We start from the raw sequence: 24467 nt of genomic DNA on the forward strand, positions 1-24467 counted from the left end.
AGCAAAAAACTGTGCACACCTATTGAAGTTATAATAGAAGTCACTGCTGGATGATCCACCTGTATTTTAGCCAGACCCAGCATGCACTTGTTGGCTGTGGAATTGCATTGTGGATGTGTTAAATCTAGGTCACCTTCCATACTTGCCTGGTGGTGTATTAAATCTAGAGGTGCCCTTTTTTTTTAATCTATGTCAAGGCATAATAATGTTGACTCTGTAGTCATCCTTAACTTTAGTGCATTGTTGTGCATTTTTTGTGCAGTTCACTAACTGGCGAGACCTGCTTCCCCTTTGTGTTGTCTCACCTTTGCTCCTGATGAAACTCACCAAGTTAATTGCCAAGATCTGAGAACCAGGGACATTGTAGCTATGGTACATGTAGAGCATCTTAGACCGTTATTCCATCTCCTTCCTTTCAGCTAGATCACCATGTTTCTATGAAGGATCATTTTATTCCGAATTAGAATTAAAAAGGAAATGGAAAATTAAGAGAAAATGGCAAATAAATAATGATTAATATTTTAGTGCTCAAAATAACTAGACCATAATTAAATGTGATAAAGAAAAGGAGACTGAAAAAGGAAATTGGATATTGAAATAACAAATTGATTGTTATTATTATTATTATTGATCTTTTGAACTGGCAATTGAAAAAGAAAAGAGAAAATTAAAATCCTGGAATGACAAAATTTAGAAGCTTAAATGTGAAAATATCCTCCATATGGTTCCAGAACTTAACAGTTACTTTGATAATTGGTAAAACAATTATAATGTTATCATAACCAATAGAAATGATTAATGATAAAACTACCAAAACTGGACCTAATCTATAATAAATTGGAATTATCCTTTAAGGGATTTACTACTGTAAATTACACCCAAGTACACATTAACATAGTGAATATAAAACCTTGTGAACAACTATTTAAACCGGGCATCATAAGTATAAAACAATCTGTTTCTGCAATTGTATGTTCAATTTCTAAGCTCAAATCAATTGTGAAACTGCTTCATTATAGATTGTTTTATGAGAGATTTGACAACACTGAAACAGAGACCTGCTACTTAAATAGATTTTACAGCTTACTTCATTTTTTCTTACCTCTGTTAATAAATGGCAGGATGCTGAAAACTGGTCCTCTTTTACCCTCCTCCACATTCACACACTTCTCACCTAAAAGCTGCCCTGTGCGACCACAGTCTGATCTGTCGGCCACTGAGCATTAAGGGGGTTAAGTGCCTTGCTCGAGGGCACTGCACTGGAGAAGGGGCAAGTGCTGCTCTTTTACTTCCCAGTCCAGATTTACTCTGCTAGTCAAAGTTGTGACCTTTCAGTCACAAGCTGGAAGAAAAGGGAGGCTAAATTTTCTAGGATGGCTTTGACCAGGCTGTGAAATTGCAGGAGGAGGAAGTATGAGCAGGATGTAAATTGAGGAATTTCCCAAACTATTATAATTGGTCTTAAACAGCCAACATTGGTTGAACAGTGCACAAACATGCATCTTATTAGCTTTATTCAGATCAAACAGCATCATTCTGAGCTGAATGCTGTGCTCTGTGTCAGCTGCTATACTGTACATTCATCCTGTGTGACTCCCTGCTCAGCGTCACCACCAGCATCACTTCAAAGGCTTCCTGACTCTCTTCTGATAACTTTTAGAGGGTAGAGAGGAAATGCTGCTGGAAGTGCGTTACAATATCCTGAGCTGCAGATGTGCTCACTGTCTTCTGCTCCAGTCAAGGTTCTCATTTTGCTCTACGATTCTAGATATATGTACTAAGACACTGATATTACTGCTAACTGAGCTTGCCAGATTTGCTGTATGTCAGTGATATTTGTTAACCTCTAAATATAAAACGCATTTACACTAGAATGGGCAAATTTAAGCATGTATTCAGTGATTTGAATCAGGGAGGGTTGTTCAACAGTAAAGTAAATGGAAAAGGTCTAATTTAACAAGCAAGCAGGCCATTTCCCTGTGAGGGTTACAATTACCCTAATTGAAAAAGCTGGACATGGATTGAAACTGGCAGTCTAATTAATGGACTCTTTTACAAGCTTCCATAGAAACCACTGGTCAATACAATACTTACACACATGGGTGGTCTGTCTATGTATTCCATATTAAGCATATGTTTGTTGGTGTTTGTAGTATATGTGTGTTTTCTTAGGGATACATAGATTGCATACAGGGCTTTTTTTTTGTTTGTTTTGCATATAACCCCAAAGCGTGTAGTATTAAATAAATATAATTAAATAATCATATGAATACATTGTGTAATAATAATAATAATAATAATAATAATAATAATAATATTATTATTATTTGGGGAAATATCAGAAATGCTCCTTTTTATCTCAGCAGCTTGAGAAGCGTGTCGGTGTCTGTGTTTGATTGACAATGCTGTAGCCTACATGTCATGGGCAAACAGTGTTGCTAGCAGTGGAATTGAAGAGTAAGAACCACACCAGCGTCTAAGCATCTAATCTAAGGTAACATTTGCAGGTATGTTTACATGCTGGTAAATGTGCTACAGCTGAGCTGCTAACATTGATCTTAGCAGTGCAAAACTTTAATTAATTTAGTTTTGGGGCTCCATATATTTGAGTTTAAAGTTAGTTTTTAAGTTTAGGGTTAACATTAGGTTAGTTTTTATTCTGTCTGCTGTCATCTGTCTATTCTGTTAAAGCCACAGGAAACTCAGAATTGTAAATTTATCTGAATAAGTGTTAATTGTTTTGGTGGCCTTTTCATCTGCTCCTAGAAATGTCATCAGCAGCTGTTAATGGCTTCCCTATTGTTTTTCATTTTTATGTTATTATCTTTATTTCCTAGCTCATACGTTCAGCTCTGTATTGTCGTCACTGACAGAAAAATGTTCAAATATGACACACTACTCATTCCTCAGCATTCATTTGAATGTGTCATTAACATTAATCAAGTTGAGAGAATGGCACCTTGCAGAGTGTTAACCAACGCGAGCACTGCTACAAGAGAAACCTGCTCATTTGGCTGGATGTTTCACCAAACAATTCCAAGAGACTTAGTCCGAGTGAGGAAGACAAATGATTTATAGGCAGCGTGGCATTTCCATTGGAACACAATGGGGAACCACCTGGCCTGGTAAACAAGATTAAGTGCAGGAGGCACTTGCTACCGTTGTTTGCAGCTTTTTTCCAAATGATAAGGCAGTGATACTCTGTTTGTTATCTTCCCATATTTTACAGTTACAGCTGTAGTTTTGGGTATATATGTAACATTAAATAGCTTGTTGGCATTGCTAAATAAACTCTTTCCTCCCCATTGCTTTGCCTCAGATACGCACAGTAAACAAAGACCTTCTTTTTGCCTTCGATGGAGTTGTAATGGCGAATCAATCTTTGGTGTGTGATGCATGACCTAGTCTTATTGCTCAGGAGTACTGATGCTCCGTCAATGTTCAGCACAAAAAAAAAGAAGTTTCTCGTTGGGTTGATCATGTTGAAGCTGCTCTGCATTTCCAGCTTGTTAAAAAGTCATCTGGCTCAACAATACAGTTTAAGGCTAAGAGATTCCTCTGTTACTTTCATGATGTGTGCCATTGTTCATGTGTTGTCGTAGCAACCTCAACCACATGGACGGGATGTCGTGTGATGTCTTGAGATGGTTTGCAATAGCCCTTCCATCTGTCTGCGTCTGCACCTCTATGAGAACAATCTAAATAAAGATTTAGTAAGATCGACAATACAAGTAACATAACAAAAGAGTAAGCTTTTTAACAGTTTACTTATGTTTTGTGTGACTGCTTTGTACAGTAGCCTCCATCACATGTACGGTTTCCTGTAGCTTTAAAGGAGCAGGAACAGCAGAGAAGTCATGCTCGCATTGCATTTGCTGTCACAGCAAACGGAAATGGCTTTTGCTTCATGCTTTTGCCAAAGAAGGGTGACTCACCTTACACCAGGTCTTAAAACGTTTTAACATTTACCATTATAATCACCCAGTATCTGCTAGGCGATTTTAGTAACAATTCTTTGTATTTTATTTACCTACTTTGTTTCGGAATAAATAGAGGAAGAACTAATAACATGAGTTGTAATTGTTAGTATAAGTAAAAAAGAGCAGCACCATTAAGCACTTCTGAAAAGCATTGCAATCACAGCAGTATATTAATGTGTGTTTGTGTGTGTATGTCTCATATATCTGTGTCAGACTTTAAGCATCTTGCACATACGTCTCTTTTTCTGCTGAACAGTGAGAGTGTGAGTACGGGTGAGTGAGCATTTACATATGTCTGTGACTAAGCCCATTGGCACAGTACAGTGTGATGCAGTATGTTCACTCCCTGTGCCTGTCTGCTGTGAGTGTAGTTTTCTGTGTCCTGGTTGTAATCCTCAGCACCGTCCCTGGGGGAAAACCGGGGATGCTAACAGCAGCCAAACTGCAGGTTGCATCTGGAGAGAACAACAGGTCAGTCTGTCCTTGCTTTCTCACACGGTTGCCATAACACTACAACAGTATCACAGCATTCGGGGTGATGCAGAGCACTGGGGATTTATGGGGAAAAAAATGGCCAGTTTAATCCAGAGTTAGACTGATGCAGGGGTTAGGGTGATATATCTACACCTTCAGGCTACAACGTTCAATTGGAATGTGCTTGCTGGCACAAATAACATACAGTACTGACAAATGAGCTTTTTTTTTTTTTTTGAGTGTCACTGGTTTTGGTGCTGAAAAGGTAAAATTTGTGCATGTTTCTGCAAGGTTTCTGTATTGCACATGCTTTTAAGGGTGGATTGTGCAAATAATACAAGGAGACATGTTGCAGGGGTTTATGTATTCTGCTCTATATCAGTCACACAATGTTCACTGGTCAGTTTTGCAGGGAAAATTCTCTGTCTCTGAAGACCAGGTGTAAAACTAGCACAGAGCCACAAGAGAGATTGTAGTGGGGTAAAGAAACATGCATTAAATATACATAGGTTTATATATAAATAAAAATGTAGTTTAGAAACAAAAATGAATTAATTAGGCTTGGCATAGCCAAATTAAATATTATGTAATCAAGATCAAGTTATCATTACTTTTCTGAGCTTGGCGATCTCATAGAAATGCTTCTGCTGAACCGTGCCTGTGAGCTCTCCTTCACTCACACAATGTGACTGGAGGTCAGCACCGGCAATATTCCAGGAGCTGAGTGCCTAATGAGCTGCTTTCTTTGTAAATCTGGGCCTGGATATATAGCCTGGTTCCAGATCTCTGAATCACTGCTCATATCTCAGATTTGTTCAGTAATTCAAATAAGTTTGCTGCTCTGCTGATTGACGGCTGGTTAAAGAAACAATCAACCAAACAGCTCTGTGGTGGGATTAAAAATGGCAATGTCATCTTTCTAGTTAGTTTGATAGCTAGCTTGCTACATCCATGAGAAATAATGACTGAAAATGGCCACAAAAACGATGACAACTGTGGATGAAACTGGCGCAGCTGTACATGTCACTGTAAGTCAGCTTACAACAGAAATAACAACTCTTAACACCACATATTTCCTTGATTGGCATGAAGAACATCGACTACTCCGTGAACCTGCTCCTGTGTTGATTGAAAGATGGTGTGACCAACATGTGATTGACTTGCTACTGATTGGTAAGAGCAAAACAGAATTACCCTCCAGTCTCAAACAGAAATGAACAAGATGTCAGGCTGAATGAATGACGTAAAACAAAATGACGATTCATTCTGGTTGTGAGGCTGCTGAATGTAAAAACTATCCAATGTGAATGTTAATGGCAAAACAACGTATAGTTTTTCTTTGACTTGATATTGACTAAATTAAATGTTGTTGGCAGGTTTAACCCAGAACTATCCATATTGTGAGCATTAAGCCCCTATCATTTTAACACTGGTTGCACCCTCTTTCCTCTGACAGCTCCAATGCACAGCCCTCTGCCCTCTTCTCTGTGTCTTCCAATTAATCCGGCAGTGTAGTACTACATAGGTCACTGCACATGGGATCTTATCTTATTCATTAGGAGCATGGATGACAATTGGACACTAAATTATTCACTCAAATTTGGCACATAGGAGAATCTCTAGCATCTTGCTCCTTTGCCCTTATTCACCCCCTAAGTCACTCAGTCCTGTTAAGAAAAGGTGATTAAAGCCAGTGAGTGATACACAGTAACTCAGGCTGCTTGTGTAAGTGCAATCTGAAAACAGCCCCGAGGATGCTCTGGGAGAGATGTGCATTGGGCTCTCTACCTCATTTGGAGGTGAAAATAGGCATTGTCGATCTGCTGAGAGACAGGAGTGTTGGCAGGTATCCCATATCGAGGAGTATAAGACAACCCCATGCTGTATGGCAGAGTGAAAGAACAACAAAAACACAGGCTGGATGAAGGTCTGCATAGTCCAGGGACTAAAATATGACACTGAGGTCAGAGAAGAAGGTGAAAGTCACTGGCTTCAATCCTAGGAAAGACTGGAGTGTTAATCTATTGCTTTTCCTCACCCAGGTTTTCCCAATCCTTCATCACATGCCTTCATATGCCTGCATGTCATAGTATGGTTGTCTGACTCAGATGAATAAAAGGCAGGTAAGGGGTAAAAAAGGTGAAAACGGTGTTAATAGAGAACACTTGCCACAACTGGGGGGGGTCTGGGGGCATACTGCCCCAGGAGGACATTTTGAGCTTTACATGCTCATTTCTAGTTACTTTTAAGTATTTTCTAACAGCCATTATGGGGTAAAACAACCCTACATAAGACACACAAAAGGAGTTACAATAAAACAAAAAATTAAAAAAATGGAGAAGAATAATGCTATTGGCCCAGAACTGAACAGAACAGAAAACTGAATATGCATATATGGCATACTTTGAAGATTAACTTGATAGAGTTCAAATTAACCAATTCTGCATCTAACCCGATGTTAACCTTTCCTGCTTCAGCATCCAGACCATAGTCACGAAGTACAAAGGAGACTTTGTATCCTGCTCCAGGGCCGAAGTTGTCGCTAACTTTGGGGCTAACCCCCTTCACTTCAGTGAGTAGATGGCAAGCAAGACACAAGAACTTGGCTTGGGTCTTGAGGAGTTGTAGCATTTATTCATTCGACTAGAGATTTCCGTCAGCCAAGAGACTAACTTCCAGTCAGTTCTCTGCTAACTTGAATGGGGATAAAATAATTTCATCATTTGATCTGGATTGTGTGTTTAGGCTTTCCATATGTTATTGGACCGAATGGATGAAATTCTGATAGTGAAACAAGTCATTTCGTGGGGGTTGTGTGATGCTCAAAATAATTTATTCACTGTTTTACAGCTACAACAGTAGTGACAGAGTAGGTCTATGACTTAAGCATGTGTCGACAGTGTTTCTGTAATTACTCTCACTGCCAGAAGGGGGAGACAAAAGTCCCGCACTCCAACTTTAAAGGCGCTACACTACTTATTTAACATATCCCCCGCCTACCTAAAAAAGTTCTCCTTGGATCTACATGAATCTCGAAGGTGTCCTATTTTGATCTCAAAACAGCAAATTTCGCTGAAAGTTGGGGAGTTTGCGTCTGTGAAAGGGCACACAGCTCAGGTAACCATCCTCACATTAAAATAGTTAGGATATAATACAGCTACAAGCAGCACTTCCTGGGGCCAAGCACAACACATCAACTACAGAATACGGCACACAGGTACTATGTACAGTATCTACCCTCTGAGAGAGTGTGATCATGACTGGAGAAAGCATTGCATAGATCTGGCACACTTCCGGTTTGTGTCTTCCCTACCAACTTTGTGAAATGGTCTGCAATGGAAGATGTGTAATGGCACAACAGCAACACTGTTGAAGCTATTCACAACTGCACTATTCATTCAGAACACATTGTTTCTGTGCCCCTATTGCAAAATCAAATGAGTTCATCAACTATTTCTGGTGGAAATCGGATCAGCTTTGCAGGGTAAAAAGCCAAAGATACTGTAGGTTTTTGACAAAACTGAATAAGATGGCAAACTAATGAATGAAAGGATAAAGGGTACTAGGATACATTTGCTGGATTCATCCTGACCTAAAGAAAATAAAAAGTTGTTGATCCATGCATGAAAAGGTTAAAAAAGTATGAGTTGAATGCTGGACTGCAGGTGGGGATATGGAGATTAGTGTGACTGTCCTCACAAGAAATACAACTGAACCAGTTGTTTGTTCAAATGCCTAAAAATGACCTATGTTTAGTGATGGGTGCCCATAGCTGAACTGGTATTTTGGAGTTGGTTGGAGCATTTGTTAATCTCTGATCCTAATGAATCTCCAATTGAACCTTTTATCTCTCCTCACTCTTTTTTGTTAACAACGCGCAATGGAAAACACACACTGTAGGTAGCACGCTTCTGATTTTTAGTTGAACCTTCAGTATTAGAAGTAAGATATGAGAATACAGACACGGATATGTAATTTTGAAAGGCAAAAACAAACAATCAATTTTGTCGTTTAATTTGGAGGACTCCTGTATTTTTGGGGCTGACATTTATCAATTGGACATTTTCAGAAAACCTGACCAAGTGGTTCCATGGGCTTCCAGCAGAGTCCCATTGCAGAAGACAGAAAGACATACAAGAAAGAGACAGTTAAAAAGACAGAAAGACAGTCCCACAAAATGAAATCCTTGTTATAAAAAAGTTTTTTTTCTCAGCACTGGCATGGCATTGAGCAAAAATAAGGGAAAAGTTCATTTTTAAAATCAAGGTGCAGTTTTTTTCCCTGTGTCTCTCTGTCATCTTTCTCAGGTTCCCTCTCCTCCTCCTCTCTCTCTCTCCTTGCTTCTTGCTTTGTAAGCCGAACCTCTGGAGGGCGACGGGCTAAAAAAGGAAACAGACGGTTTGGCCCGCGGCTCTTTTCTCTTTTAATAGGCCTGGTATTCCTGGTGGAGCAGGCAGGAGTTCACCTTGATGTCACATATCAGCGGCAGGCTCAGGGCCGGCCTTACCTCCCCAGCTCACAGTTAGAAAGGACGGAGGTTTTGGGAGGTAGGGAGGGAGGAGTTTGGATGGCAGGAAGGGAGGAAGAAGATGAGGAGGAAGTCAGCAATTTCTTTGACCTTCTCTTATCTGCCAGGTCTAGTGTGAAGAGACAGTTAGTGTGATTTTTTTAATTATGTGTGTGTTTGCTGTCGGACTCGCGTGTAAAAGATTCACCTTAATAGTTTTTGTCACATATTAGATCCTCATTTTTGTTTCTTGTTTCAAGATGTTTTTACCTTTTTCTTTCCAGAGATCACTCAGACCCGTCAGTGTCTCTGAGTATAACTGCTTATGCTAGCTAGTCAGTTTTTGCTCTTGTCATTCCAAATGGAAAAAAAGGGAAATTGCATCACTTCATGGATCTGTGGAGGGTTTTTCCTAATTTCTTTAAATAAACTACTGTGTCATGTGACTGGGTGTAAAAATATGGTAGTTGGCACAGAATGAAGAGTATTACTCACATTACACAAATACTGTAATATGGTAACCAGGAAACAAAATAGCCTGACTTGACTTGAAACTTGGAAACCTCATGCCTACTTAAGTGTTCACTTTCACTTGACTCACTGTACCAATCAGAAGTAAAGTTATCATGTTCTACGGGTGGAGGTCTGTGTCATAATATTATATACGGACCATTTTGCTTTCACTTTAGTTGTGAACTTGGCTGCCTCCTACATGTTGATGCCTGTCAATTTTTTTTATACGGATATGTCAGGGATCATTGCTGTAGGACCTTCTGTGGAGGAGTGTACATGTGTGTCTGGGTTAATCTTGACTTTTTCACCATCACCCCTCTCTCTCTCATACACACACACACACACACACACACACACACACACACACACACACCACACTCTCTCTCTCTCTCTATCTCTTTCTCTCACTCTCTGTTATTCAGTGTCTTCCTGTTTGGACAAACACTTGACCAGAGCATCCAGCAGGCCAGACAATCGATGGTAAATGCCCATGGCTAAATCAAATTACTTCTGCTCGATTTGTAGCCGGGGACAAAAGAAAGAAGAAGAAAATATAAAACAGTGTTATTTTCAGGGTCAGTGGCTCTCTGAAGAAGGTTTTTTTTTGTCTCTCTGTCTGGAAAGACGCACAGCTCTGAGTCGAACTTCAGCTAAGTAGAGCGGATCACTGCTGTGAGGGCTGTGTTGTCTGGTAGTGTAACAACAGTGGCTGTTCAATGCACTGGGAATAGTTACAGTATAGTGCAAATTCTCAAATAAAAGCCAGTATTAAAATAATGGTGGGGTCTCAAATAATGGCCAGAACAAATAAAATCTGGTTGCTAGCAAAGACTGGGCACAAAATATTGAGCAGGGATGGAATTAAGTGTACTATAATATCTGACATGGTAAATTCTGCATCAAGCACCAGCAAGTACAACAGAGTCATTTCATACTCACCAGTCTGCTGCTCTGAGTTTCTCTTTGACAGAAATACTGTTTTCATTCCCTAATTATTTCCAATTACTTCTGTTGTTGTGTTCTTTTATTTGTCGTTGTAAGCAACTGTTAATGAGACTCAACATTTCCTGCAGATGTTTCAAATTAAAAATCTTCCAGGTAAGGGATAGATTATGTCTTTTAAAGATCCCATCAAATGACACTTGAACTACCTGGAAAATTGCTACTTCTTGTAAAACAGTGCTTTATCACAAATGGCCTCATGTTGCAATACTGGGTGAAACTAAAAACTCATACCAATCTGTATTTGCCAGGGCATCAAACTGTCTTTATTGCAAATATCTACTGGCTTCTTATGTTAAACATTTGTCTAGGAGGTGTTGAGTTTCATTATCAGTGGCTTAATACTAGTCAAAAAATCAGCAAAGTAGAACCAGTTGGAACTGCTGTGCCTTGACAGAAAAACTATAGGTTATTCTAGCAATTAATTGCAGTGTATCACATGAACATCTGTTTTCCCAGTTATTAGGACTAAATTACATAGTTCTTTCCAGGAAAATTCTTGGAAATTCTTGGTTAACTGTTAGATAAAGTGTTAGATAAAGTGTTCACCTTTTTCAAACTTTTAAACTTAAAATCTTATTTTTAATTCCTCTTTTTTTCCCCCTGTCTTCCATTTTTTGTCTGTTCTTGATGTTATTTTGTGTCATCATTATTCTACTCCATATTCTTCCTCTTTGCCTTCCTCTCCAGTCCTTTTCTCCCCATCTACACCCCCCCACCCCTGCCTCCTGGGCCACTTTGACAATACATGATGCTGGTGTCAGGCAGCAGATACTAAGCTATCCATTTCTCTGTCTAATGGAGTTACGGCTGGCCTCTGTTGACCCTTAAACAGTTTGCGGTGGAGGAGGCGGCCACTGGCGGTAGCATTAGTGTGACATTCTCTCCTTGCCGCGTGTTTGTTCTCTTTTGGCTGATCTCGTTTCAGGGTGAAAAGCTGGGTTTGACAAAGAAGGACCTTTAATGCAGGGGACTGATCGATTTGCAGGGAGATTTGGAGGTGAGTTTGTCCACACACGTCCTCAGACAGAGCTGGGGTTTCCATCCTGGTTGTGGCCTCAGGGCTCAGCCCTGTAGCCCTCACAGCTCCTTCTCCTCTTTTTGATCTCCGGCTGCTTTCACCCTCAACCAGTTGCAGTTGTAATAATGAAGGTATTTTGCATTTGCCGCATCATGCCTCTCTTCATACATGATGAAAAAACAGGTGGCAATTGTCTTGTGGATAGAAACACAGGTTTGCAGCCAAAGAGCTGTGGGTTTGAGTGGACAGAGATTTTCTGACCAGCGGAAGAGCACAGCTTTGATAACTCCTGCAAAGGTCATGAGCAGCTTAAATCTTTTAGTGTCTGTTATAAAGTCAACAGTATCCACTGGAGGGTGAAGGGGATCTGGAACACACTGGAAAAAAGAAGTTGGTAGTCTAAAGGTTAGAAAGGCAGGTTTGTGACTATTAGGTTGCTGATTTATTAAATTCCCTGAATAGCCTCCATGCAATATCTTTATTTTCCAAAAAATAGGTGAAGGAAATAAAAAGTTAAAAAAAAATGAAAAAAGAAAAAGTGTGTAAACACCCGGATAAGGCTAGTAATTATTTACAAAACCAAATGTGAATATACTTATATGAATTTAAGGTGACAATAAAAATATTGTTGACACACAAGAAATAATTTCAACACACAACAAACTCTAAAATAATGACTCTAAAATCACAATTGTCATGTTACATTTCTGTTCATGCAGTGGTTTAAGTTCTAATCTTTAACATTTCAGGCCTGATTGATTTGGCAACACCCGTGGTTACCGTGGTAACAGCAAGAGCAATTCAATACTAGCAAACACTCTTAGATCAGCTGGTCTTTCTGTTTACAGAGCAGCCAAACAAACTCATCTTGTTTTAATGAAGAAGCCAGTCAATAATATTTACTAGGGAAATCTGATTTTATGCTGCATACGGTGTGACTAGTTTTCCACACAACAGCTCAGACTGTGGCTGCTCCTTCTTATTCCATGGTTCCCTTGCAAAAATTAGAAATGATCCGCTTCCAAAGAAATGCATATTTGATAACTGTTAACGTTAACTGCTGTGACAAACACAGTGTGTTTCCTGTGACTGCTTTACAATTAAAGCCCTGTGTTTTGTGCCTGTTCAGTTGAATGCTTTTAATGTGAAGCGGCAGCATTTGCATTAGCAGTAACATACAGAGAGAGAGGTTGATATCGGTGAGTAAAATTACAATGTTTGGGGTTTGATTTCATGAAAATCTTAGCCAGGCTAGCTGTTTTCTCCTGCTCCCAGTCTTTATGCTAAGCAAGGCTAACCATGTCCTGATCCTAGCTTAACTGACTTCCTGTTTCAGTTTAGACATACCATACTTTGTGTAGTTGTGCATGCACAGTTTTCCTGTTCAGTGAGGAAGAATTACAGACACTTTCAATTTTTCCTCCAAATAAGGAGGTTCAGTAATGGATGGATGAACTGTTCACTTGTTCTTACCTGCCTGACTTAGTTGTGGTGATTTCAGTAATAACTTTGTTAAGTTATTGTGGAAACAATGGACCCAATATGTATACTACAGCTTTTTCTATTAGAAGTTTAAAACCTTTTGGATCTTAGAGAATACAATAATTAATTTGTTAGCATACATAAAACTACAGCTTGCATTTAGATTTACCATCACAGTAACTCGTGTACGTCAGCTTTCCTGACTCGGTTTCTTCCATTCTTCCATAACATTTACATTGCTCAGCCCTCCCTGTCTGAACTCTACTTGCCCATTGTTCACTTCACTCTGTGGATTGGGTGAGATTTAACTTCTGATGGGCTAGGGTTTGTGGGATATAGGGGCTGTCTATTTATCAAATAAGATTATTCTAAATTTGTTTTAAAAAAATCCCAAACGGAGCGATCTGCTCAACATACATAATCAAAATGCTAATGTGATTTTGAATGAGATTTTCTTAGTTCTTCACTTTACTTCACTTCCCGTTAGCTCTCTATAATGGACTCCACTTCAGCAATCCAGCATAGAAAGTGCTTATTTTGTTTGGCAGGAAATTCAACTGAATAAGGTAAACGGACTGCTTCTTCTCAGTGCTGCTGATTCCTGGATGAGATGCAACACTTTCCTCTGCAGGTCCAGGGGCTAAGGAAAGGGCGTAGAAAAATGGAAACAGATTGACTGACTGAGTGATAAAGTGCTTAAAAATTATAGAAGAGGCTGACATTCAGATGTCATATTTGTCTCTTATCTGCAGATTCAGCTCAAGCAAAGTCAGTGTGGGGCTACAGAATGGCCTGCTGCTAATTGTGTTATTTCTGGACAGTTGAGGTTTTATCCTCGCAGGGCCCCAGCAGTTGCCATCTTCAACAACTGTGTATTCCCTCTACAATTTCTCTGTCGCTCACCTCTTCCATAATAACCATTACATGTTCTGTTAAAATGCCTTCCCTCCTCCAGTCTAATTATCACCAACCTCTTTCCCTCTCTCTCCATAATGGATGCCAGAAAACATTAAGAGCTCCAGTGCAGAAATTAGCGCTTGACCCACAGCCTCCAAACTGAGATAATGTCTGTACGGTTACAGTAAAGGGAAAAAAGGGGGGAGTGGGTGCACCGGTGAGGATGGGGGTGTGTGGTGGCAGACTGTGATCTCCTCCTTTGCCTTTTAACTGCTGTGGGAATTGGGAGATAAAGTCTTACTCAAAAAGCTTGGTGTCTGTAATCCAGACAGACCAAGAAAGGCGACAGAGAGACACTGAGAAGGGAAGGATCAAGAGGGAAGGCGAGGAAGAAAAAGCTGCTGTCATCATCCCTCTCTCTTACCGTTGAGCGACCGTCATTACTGCAAAATGCCTGTCTTCTTCTTCTTGCTCACAGCAACCAAAAACAATGAGCCAATGCTCATATAACTACCGCTATGGGAATTGAGCTGTTTCATATGGAGAGAAGCACATAGAGAAGAAGGAGACAGGAAGGTATTTACTGACTTTTAACATGTGGGAAGAATGGGCAGGTTTTAATACAGGCTTTAAATGGTTGATGTCAATTATGATGTTTGAAGCTTTCAGTGTTCAATCATTTGTGCCACTTTTCTATATCTTTGGGAATTTTCATGCTGAAATTAGGTTGATGTTGAATGTGTGTGGAAAAGCCTTAAAAATAGAATTTAGAGCATGAGAAACAAAATTTCTCAACTGGAAAGTAGGATATTTCTGTTGCTGCTGCCACTGCTATTACTGTTATCCTTGATCACCACAAAATGAAAGTATTATGGCTGAAACAAACAAATATTTTCAAATTATGTGAAAAAATATATGTGAATAATGTGATAAAGTAATTGATTCATCGTGTTAAGTTGATCTATAAAATATCAGAAAAAAGTCCAAAAGCTCAAATGGACAAATTTCTTATTTTTTTCCAACACCCAAAGGTTTCTGACATGTTGATAGCCACAGCAGTCAGGCTATAAACCTGGTCACAGTGCAATAACTGCTGTTGTGGATGACATGGTTACCTCACTTGACAAAAAACAACATTGTGCTGCACTCTTTGAAGATCTGTCCAAGTCTTTTGATTCTGTTCATCACAGCATTTTGTTAAATAAGCTGCTTGCCATGGGTTCTGATGTTACTGCAAGTTCAAATCATATCTTCCTGGTAGAGTGCAGACTGTTGCTGGTGTCAAAATCCAGTCTACATATGATAAAGGTGCCCCACAAGTATCAATGTTAGGCCCCCTCTGTACATGAATAATATTTAATTTTCACCTCAGTACTGCAATGTCAATTTTTATCTTGTATCTTGTATGTCATCAACTCAACAACAAACCAGGACTTCTCCAGGTTATGGTTTGCTTTTGATGCTCTCCAGACCTTTCATATTAAATTAAAGCTTGTTCTAAACTCCAAAAAGACACATATATGCACTTTGATGTTTCTACTTCTATCCATGTCTCCAATGGAGATCTAAAGAAAAAGAGATTTTGATCTAAATTACAGTTCCTGAATAAATAAAGCTCAACTAACTAATTAACTCCAGAGCAGCTGTGTAAGCCATAGTGACACACATTTCCATGATTTTGTATGAAGTTTTGTAGCCAAAGTTCAACTAAATTGAACTTTCCCAAATGTTCTGACTTCCACAATGCACATGCAAAGGCATTCCACCATTGACATGAAGCAAAGTTACAACATACCTAAGGTTATCCTTGATCCTACTGACAGACAAAAATAATAGAGGGTGAGGCTACCAGGTTAGAAATGTAGTCCATAGTATTCTAGTTAACTGTTTTACAGGTTGAGTCATGCTTTACATATTGGTCTTCATTTTACGTTTTTCCTCACACCAACTATGTGTGCTTGCCAGGTTGGGAATGGAAGATGGGTAAGAGCCTTACCAGCAGGCTAAACATCTAAAGTTTGTCCTAAGACACAAGGTCATTGCAATCACAGCATGATTGTGCACAGCAAATGTCTTATTTTCCAATTAGATTTTGATATTTCCTGTGTAGAGTAGAAACTTTGGGTTCACAGTGGCAGTAGAGGGAAGGTATAGGTGTCACCAAATAGTTTGCAATCATCCTCTAGTGACCATAAATCTTCACAGTTTATTTCACAGAAATCTAGTCAGTAGCTGTCAAGATATCTTTCTTTAAACCAAAATGTTAGCCAATCAACTGATCACCCCACTCTAGAAGTAAAAACATATCAATTCATACTTGTGTTCAATCTGTTGAGCACCCAGTGAGTTTACAGACTAAGAACTATAATGTGAGTTGGTGGTGGTGGTGGTGGTGGTGCTGGGGGGGGGGGGTTGTAAAAGAGAGTGTTATAAAAAGAAAGTGCATATCCTCTCAGATTTGACTACAGGGCACAAAGTACTTCCTCATCTTGGCATAATGACATGAGGAGTCTGTGTGTGTCCATATGTTGGTGCTGGAAGCCTTGGATTCAGCAGGAAGTCTTATTAACATAGCATCGGCTGCAGGACATTTGCCTCACACTTGTTTAAAGGTAATGAAGAATCATCTGAGAGAGCACGCTCTGCGATCAGGCTGCCATCTGTTACCTGCTAACACCGCTCACCCTAACAATGAGGATAAAGCTGGAAACACTACACAGCCACACGGAGCTGTGTGTTCATATGTGAGCACGCATTTAACAAATAACCTATTATCTAGTTTTAAAAGCAGCTGACATTCTGTTCAATCCTCGCCTTTGGCCCTTCATTTTTGTCTTCCTGTGCCTCTTTCTCCCTTTTTCTTTTTTACAGTTTAGATTTCTGTTAGCAGATAGTGATCATTCATCGATTCATTTTAAGGTTACATTTGAGCAGTCCATAAAAAATATCACCTCTGAAGCAGGATCTTAGATCCTCATGGGACACTGAAACTTTCCAACTCAATCCCAGACTAATGAAATTCCTTTAGGGTGATAAATAAATAAATACATGGATAATTACATCAAGCAATCTCGGTGTTTTTGCTTATTGCTTTGCTTTCACACATTTACTAAGGAGCCAGTCTCCTCAGCAACAGCAGGTAGCAATATTTGCAGAAAAAGCTCTGATAAACCTACTATACACCACCTGCCAGGCACCAAATGGTAGACGAACATCGTGACTAGCTGGTGAAGAAAGTAGAACATCTAGCAGATGAAAAGCCAGATATTTTCCTCAAAAGATGAGAAAAACCGGAGTGAAAAATTTAGAGAATATTAAATCGCTCACAAGGTTGACAATGTTGCGCCGTGTCTGTTTACTGAGTGGACAATGTTGATGATATGTTAGCCACACTTTAAAACATGACTTTATGTCAGGGATGTTTGTTTTTGGGTTGTTTTGGAGTTCTACTCCCTAGAGGCCAAAGGTTGATCAATTCAGCATTAAAACTAAAAGGCTAACAAGACTTATAGGCTCAGGAGGCCTTATTTCACCCCATAATACAAAAGTGTTGGAAGGAATGAACAATTTACTGACTACTTGCTTTTCCTATAGGCTTATAAGTAGTTAGGCAAGAAAAAAAGTTTATCCTGAGGGTGATGGTAGAGGAAAGGTCATGAGTTCATTAAACTCAAAGGGGTTTATCATCTAAAGATCGTGAAAATGATTTGGAAGCTGACTGCAGGGATTTGCTATCACTCAGCCACAAGAGCATTAGTGAGGTCCAACACTGATGTTGGGTGATAAGGTGGCTGGCAGTCAAAGGTTTTGGAAGGGGTTGAGGTCAGGTCTGTGCAGGCCGGTTAAGGTCTTCCACACCAAACTGGGAGATGAATTTCTTTTTGGCTTTGTGTACAGGGACATCGTCATGTTGAAACAGTAGAGGGCCTTTAACAAACTGCTGACACAAAGCTGGAAGCACACTATTGTGGAATATTTCATTGTATGCTGTAGCATTACAATTGTGGACAGGGGAGTCCATATGTTTTTTGCTCAAGTGTATCTTGTTATGGTACCAAAGTTTTGGTCAAAGGGAGCTTTAGGTCTGATGGCACCATTGGAGGCAAAGAGGTCACCAATATTAAAAAAAAAAAGATTCAGTCAAGATTCAGAATATCCATACTAAATTCCATGGGAATCTGGCCTACAAAAAAGGCAGAGCTGTGTTACTGCGCATGAAAACTGCCAAACAATGAGCGTTTATTCAGCCAACTGATTGTCATCTTTCATTTTCTGATCTGGTTGTCCTCTGGGTGGACAGAACCAGCCTGAAGCTGCACAGCACTGATCATCTCTCACTGATTTCCACTCTTGCCTCGCCGATGTTTGCTGATGAAAGAGCAAAGGGCCATCATTATTTTTCATTGCTGCTTCTTGATAATGCACCATGGACTGGGTTTGCTGCTCAAGCTGTTCTCTGAATATTTATTCATTGCTTGGGTACTACTGCACACAAAGAGAGCTCATCTGGAGTAGTTATGGATGGAATTTTGTTTAGCTTGAAGACAGGCTTTTCATATTGGAAATAATATAATAATAATTTTCTTCAAAATTGCTAGTATTGTATCAAATATATTTTGTGAGTTATCATAATAATTAAAGAATGAAGGGAAAGCCAGAAATATTATTACAATGACTCAGCCTCTTGGGCTCTTACTGTGCTTTTACCAATGCTCTGTTTTTGTATTTGAGAGAAAGCATCCAATCTGTTGTGGAATACAACAGGAGTGTGAGATGAACAAACATGAAAAGAATTGTTTCTGACATGTTAATGACCACAAGATTTTGTGTGTGTTTGAGAAAAATCAATTCTGGCCACAACACAGGGGGAAGAAATTGGTTCCCCAGTGTTTGTTTTGTTTGTGATTGACATACCCCAAAGACAATAGGGGGAAATCGAGGCATGGTGGTAATTTTTTATGAGGGAATGGTTACTTGCTGGGTACTTTCAGATTTTGTTACTGTTTGCACTGTCTTCATCCTTGGTGCAGTGTTATGGTATATCCAATTAAACTTGCTGCAGACATGAGAGATGAGCAAAAATTAAATCAATACCCTATTGAGTGTAAATTCTACCCTGCTCTATTTTGGTCTTCTTTTCAAACATGGCTGCACACACACACACACACACACACACACACACACACACACACACACACACACACACACACACACACACACACAGCACAGACAAAGCAGTGGGAGCTGAGACTGTTAGTTAACAGGAGGCTGGTATAGGGGCAGTGAGGTGGTGAATATTGATGCCAGCAGTATTGATTGAGGACCTGTAAGGTTTGTCTTCTTTTATCCAGCGAACCCTCTGCCTGTCCAGCAGACTTTATGGAGCATCCTGTCTACGCCTGGATGCACATTATGAGAGGTGTGGAGGAGGCCTATTAAAACAGCTGAAGAAACACACAGTGTCTACTTCTATACACAGCACAGTTCAATCATGACAGGACACTGCGTAACACTGATGTTACAGCATATAATGAGCCACAACTGTATCATTCCTCATCACTAAGCTGAGACAGATCGAACTCTTTGTTCCCAAAGGTAACCACTATGTAACCACAAAGTAGTGAAGTAATCACCCAGAAACCACTAATATATCTGCCTAGCAAACACTAGTAATCACTCAGCAATTACGTAACTCAGTTACCACAAAGTGACTATCTGGCAACCACAAGTCACCTCCAGGCAATCAACCAGTAATCACCAAGGAAGCCATAGCTCCCATTGAGTAATCACCAGATTAAGGTTCAGTAAATCTAGAAGGAGCTGAATTGTGTTTTTCTACATTATTTCAGTTCAAATGTATTTTACTCCCTCACCTTTATGAGTATTAAGTATTCCTTTACTGTGTGTTCCCAGCCCAGTATCCCCAGGAATTACTTCATATTTGCAATTCTGCACCTTATGTCCAGTGCTATTGTTCAGTTCCAATGCATTGGATGCATTGTGTCCTCTCTATGGTGAAGTGGAAAGTAAGGCTGTGGAGTTCAGTACAGTGGATGGATGCATTGTGGGAGAGTTTTTTTTGGTTAACCATAACCATCATGATCTTTCCACAGCCTTAACCAGACTGCAGTTGTTCATATATGTAGAAAGCAATAATTTTTAAAAAGTTGGCATCAGATATAAAAAAACAACAACAAACAAACAGCATTGAATGTAATCAGGTGTTTTGCAGAATCGCTGGTTGTCTGGCAATAGGGTTGATAATCCAGTGATTTCTTCACCAAAGAGGTAATGTGATCCCCCCCAATCCTATCAAAATTTGTTTGTTTGTATCCAACATATTTATAAAGCTAATAAAATGCCATCATCACACCAACGATGACTAGAAAACAAGTAAAAGCTAATGAGAGATTATCAAGCTTTGGTAGAGGCAGGCCTGATACTGAATGCCTCTTGTTGATTAAAGATATAGTATACACTGTAATTTTCTCCAATTTGTGTCCCATTTCAAATCTCCAAATTTCCTCCCATCTCACCATCGCTTTTTTAAAAACTCCTGTGAACTGTGTTGAGTTGTAAATCCTGCTAAAATCTTTGGGATTTGAAGTTCCTCCTACAATCTTATATCTTTGAGCAATATGTTTCATTGCTTTCACTTAGCCCACACGTTTCCTCTTAGGAATGTGCTCTTTTTAAAACTGGAATCTGGTCCAGTCAGTACAGTGTTGAGATAGAAATTAAAGACTGGATTGATACCTTAGAATGATTTAGTTCTGATATTATTTATTTTATTTCATCAACAGCTACGCATTGCAAAACATAAAATAAGGCAATAACATACATATGCACAACCTTGTATTAATGTTGGTGATGAGCCATGACACAAAAGTGTTACTTACATGTCAAGGTCTGGGTGGACTGGAAAGCAAAGGCAAAAAGACGTATTTGCAAACCATAGTTATATTTGCGCAAATGTCTTATTTCAAGCAAAGTTGTTAATAATACAAATAGGCTTAAATATTTGTTGGCAGAGTTATTACAGGAATGCTGTGTTATTGATAGTTTACAGGTAAGGGCTGGTACACAAAGATAACAGATGTGTTGCCTCTAATGTTAAATCTAATGTTCATCCAACAAACTAAACCATGCTCATGTTAAATTGAAAAAAAGCAATCAGGCACAACTGTTGATTATGTTTAAAATATTTACTGCTTTCTTTACTACTCAGTTGTATGGGAAGTTGTATCATACAGTAGTTTGAGATAAAATTCCATATGTCTCCTGATACAGTGCTGGTGTAATAACGACGCAGGAAAGAAATCAAAAACTAGATCGTAGCATTCGTTTATGCCAGTAAACTGAAAGCTTGATTTGTGAGAGTGACACAAAAGCTGATGTTTCTACTAAATGTTGGACACAGCACAGCAGTTTTTGGACATGTGTCTATAGTTTCAGGATTTAAGAACTGCTCCATTATGAGGTGATGTTGGCCCTGTGGGTTGGAAGTGCTGGATGTTTGAGGCCTTATATAACCACACCATTCAGCATTAAGTGGCACTTATTCAGATTAGTGCAGCGCTCGGCTGAATCACCTATTTTCACAACACACTGGTACCCACTGAGTGGAGAGCATCTGGGCTTTGCCAAACAGGCTTTACATTATGAACTGATTTGCAAATTAGATTATCTGTGATCTTAATGGCCATGAAACACCCTTTTAGCGTTTGTGTATAAGTAGGAATGTAACGATACTTTGTGAGACAGTAAATTTGCGATACAAACGTGATGATTCAAAGCAGTGAGATGAAAAATTAATTGCAATACTCTTTTTAAACAGCAGAATGCGCTATCTACTTTTGACTCCACATGTTTCACTCGCTTCAGTAGTTGTATCAAGGTGCAAAGACATGGTAGTTGCAAGTGAAGATTTCAAAAGTGAGGATGCACCACTCGGTTTCAAATCTAGCTTCCCTAAGTCAGAAAATTAAAAAGATGAGAAGATAACAGACGAGACAAAAATAGTGTGCAAATACTGCAAGAGAATGTTGAACTACACAAATAGCACAACCAACATGATGCAGCATGTAAAATGGCACAATAGTGAGAAGCTCTGGTCACCACTGCCTGAGCAAAAAAAATTACTAAAATGCCAAACCACGCCGACAAGCGGATTTGCAACCCAGCTCGCCCAAACAAGTGCAAGAGCTAAAGAGATTACAAGGTGCATTGGTCTTTTCATTGCAAGAGTTATGAGGGCATTTTCTGTAGTTGACAATGAAGGATTTCACCTGTTGGTCAACACATTGGATCCCAAATACTGCATTCCATCACACCCGCACTTTAGTCAGTCTGTAATGCCAGTGCTTTACAAGGAAACAAAATCAAAGGTGGCCTCAGTGAAGCAGATAGCATATCAATTACTACAGAGGGCTGGAACTCCAGGGCTATCAAGAGTTATCTCACAATCACAGCCCATGTGATCACCAGCCAGTGAGAAATGGTGAGTTTTGTTCTTCACACTCACCATCTTACCGAAACACACGCTAGGGTCAACGTTGCTCAAGTGTTGAAATCGGCTGTTACGGAATGGGAGCTTGAAAGGGCTAATCACGGTATTGCTGTCATCACGGACAATGCAAGGAATGTGGATGTTGCAGTGAGAGGCCGGGCTAGCACCACACATCAAGTTTTTTGCCCACATGTTAAACTTGGCCACCCAACCGGGTTTGAGCGTATCCCGCATCAGTCGTTTGCTGGGTCGAGTGAGACGAGTTGCAGCCTTCTTCCACCAAAGCTTCAAAGCCACCAGTGTATTCACATTTTAACAGAAACCGTTGGAGCTTCCATCGCGCAAGCTAATCATCGATGTCGCCACACGATGGAACAGCAGTCTGGATATGATCGAACGCTATCTGCAACAGAAAGCAGCTGTTGCAGCAGCTCTCCTAAGCACAGACGTCTGACAAAATGTCATGAAATCAATACTCTGGATGGCTCAGACATCAGTGATGCTGAGGACAAAACAAAAACAACTGTCTCTCATTGTGCCCTTAAAGCATATGAGAATAGCATGGCATTCAATAAACACTCCCAACATGAAAAGAGCTACACTCAACAACCTTTCAGACAGATACACTGGGGAATACGACTACCTGCAGGAGTGCACTGCATTGGACCCCAGTTTCTGAACTCTGCCTCATCCAGAAGAAGATCAGCACCTAGGATGTGTTCCACAGGCTGGAGGAGAAAGCTGTGCAGTTGCAACACAATCAGGTATTTATTTTACTCTCTTTCTCTGAATATGTGCAGGAATTTTTTAATGACTTGGTTTATTATAGCCTATTTTTTTTCTAAATGTATTCTAGAAGCGTAGGTCTTGCAAGTGTTGCTTCCATGATAACAAGATGAGACCTCTGTCTCTGTTATACCTAGATTTACTCAGTCTTTTCTATCTCTGCTATTTACAGACTCATTTCACTGTGGAGGAAAAAGATATGGGGGCAGCAGGTACCAGTGGCATCATACCTGAAGCAGAACAGCCTGTTGACCAGACGACACTTATATGGAGCTGAGCTAGAACAACCTCCTCCCAGTAAGAAAGCACTGGAAGATCTCCTTGGAGGGACTTTCGTTGAACCAGCAGCAGCACAGTCTATCAGTGGGATTGAGGCAGAAATGGATAAGTACAGAAGTGAAACATCAGTTTCCCTCACAAACTGTCCGCTCAATTGGCCACCTGTCTCCCAAGTGAAAGTGTTTTTTTGACAGCAGGGGACAAAATGTAGATATGCTGATATTCCTTAAGAAAACGTAAATTCCAAGCTAGGAACACAGGCCAAACCTTAGTTTATTAATTTGAAGAGATTTTATTTATTTGTATGATTCATTTATTTATTTGATTTGGGATTTGTTTTAAAATTCAATTTAGTTTTTTTGTTATTTAAGCCAAATATTTTCAGTTGGAAATATGCATTGTTTTGCATGGTTTATACCCTACCTCAGAAATAAAAAGGATGCTTTAATTTGATAAAGAAAAGATAATATATATATTTTGTAAATTGTAGATGAGAAATAAAGGAATCTTTTTCAGTCATAATTTGTCTTCAATCTCATTTCGTTAAGAAAATCATGAGAAAATCATATTGTGAACCCAGTATCAAATTGTATCGAGTCGTGAGTTGAAATTACATCCCTATGAATAATTGTATGTGTATTAGGAGTGAAGTTTTTGTGTGTGCCAATCAAGGATGTAATGATAATGTACATTTAACTGTTCAGTTTGAAAAGGCTACTGGCAGCTCAAGTTCAAAAAGTCCATAAGAGAAGCATATTGAAATATTTTCACTTCTACGTGATGCAGGTCCATAGAGTTAGAGTTTCACCCTCACAATATGCTGTTATTACATGTCTTGTTGTAGTTGTTAATTGTACAGTTTGCCTTTAATGGCTGGAGCAGCAAAAATAAAGTATAATAAAGTTATGATAAGCTATAGTTTTCTTTTCAAATGCAGTACCACAAATGACCACTAGATTTAGGCTTTTAAGAAATCACAAATGGCTACCATCAGCTGTCAGTTCTCAGGAAATACAA

The 24467-nt window shown here is 39.4% G+C and overlaps 1 protein-coding gene across 1 annotated transcript; it reads left to right on the forward strand.

The window, feature by feature from the left end:
• The first annotated feature begins 20538 nt into the window (after window positions 1-20538).
• Window positions 20539-23972, forward strand: LOC121905210. Its single transcript, XM_042423291.1, has 2 exons — window positions 20539-23149; window positions 23344-23972. The coding sequence occupies exons 1-2, from the start codon at window positions 22374-22376 to the stop codon at window positions 23639-23641; spliced, it is 1074 nt and encodes a 357-aa protein (XP_042279225.1). The 5' UTR covers window positions 20539-22373; the 3' UTR covers window positions 23642-23972.
• Window positions 23973-24467: the final 495 nt, after the last annotated feature.

Source organism: Thunnus maccoyii, chromosome 10 (assembly GCF_910596095.1).
Source record: "Thunnus maccoyii chromosome 10, fThuMac1.1, whole genome shotgun sequence".
NCBI lineage: Eukaryota > Metazoa > Chordata > Actinopteri > Scombriformes > Scombridae > Thunnus > Thunnus maccoyii.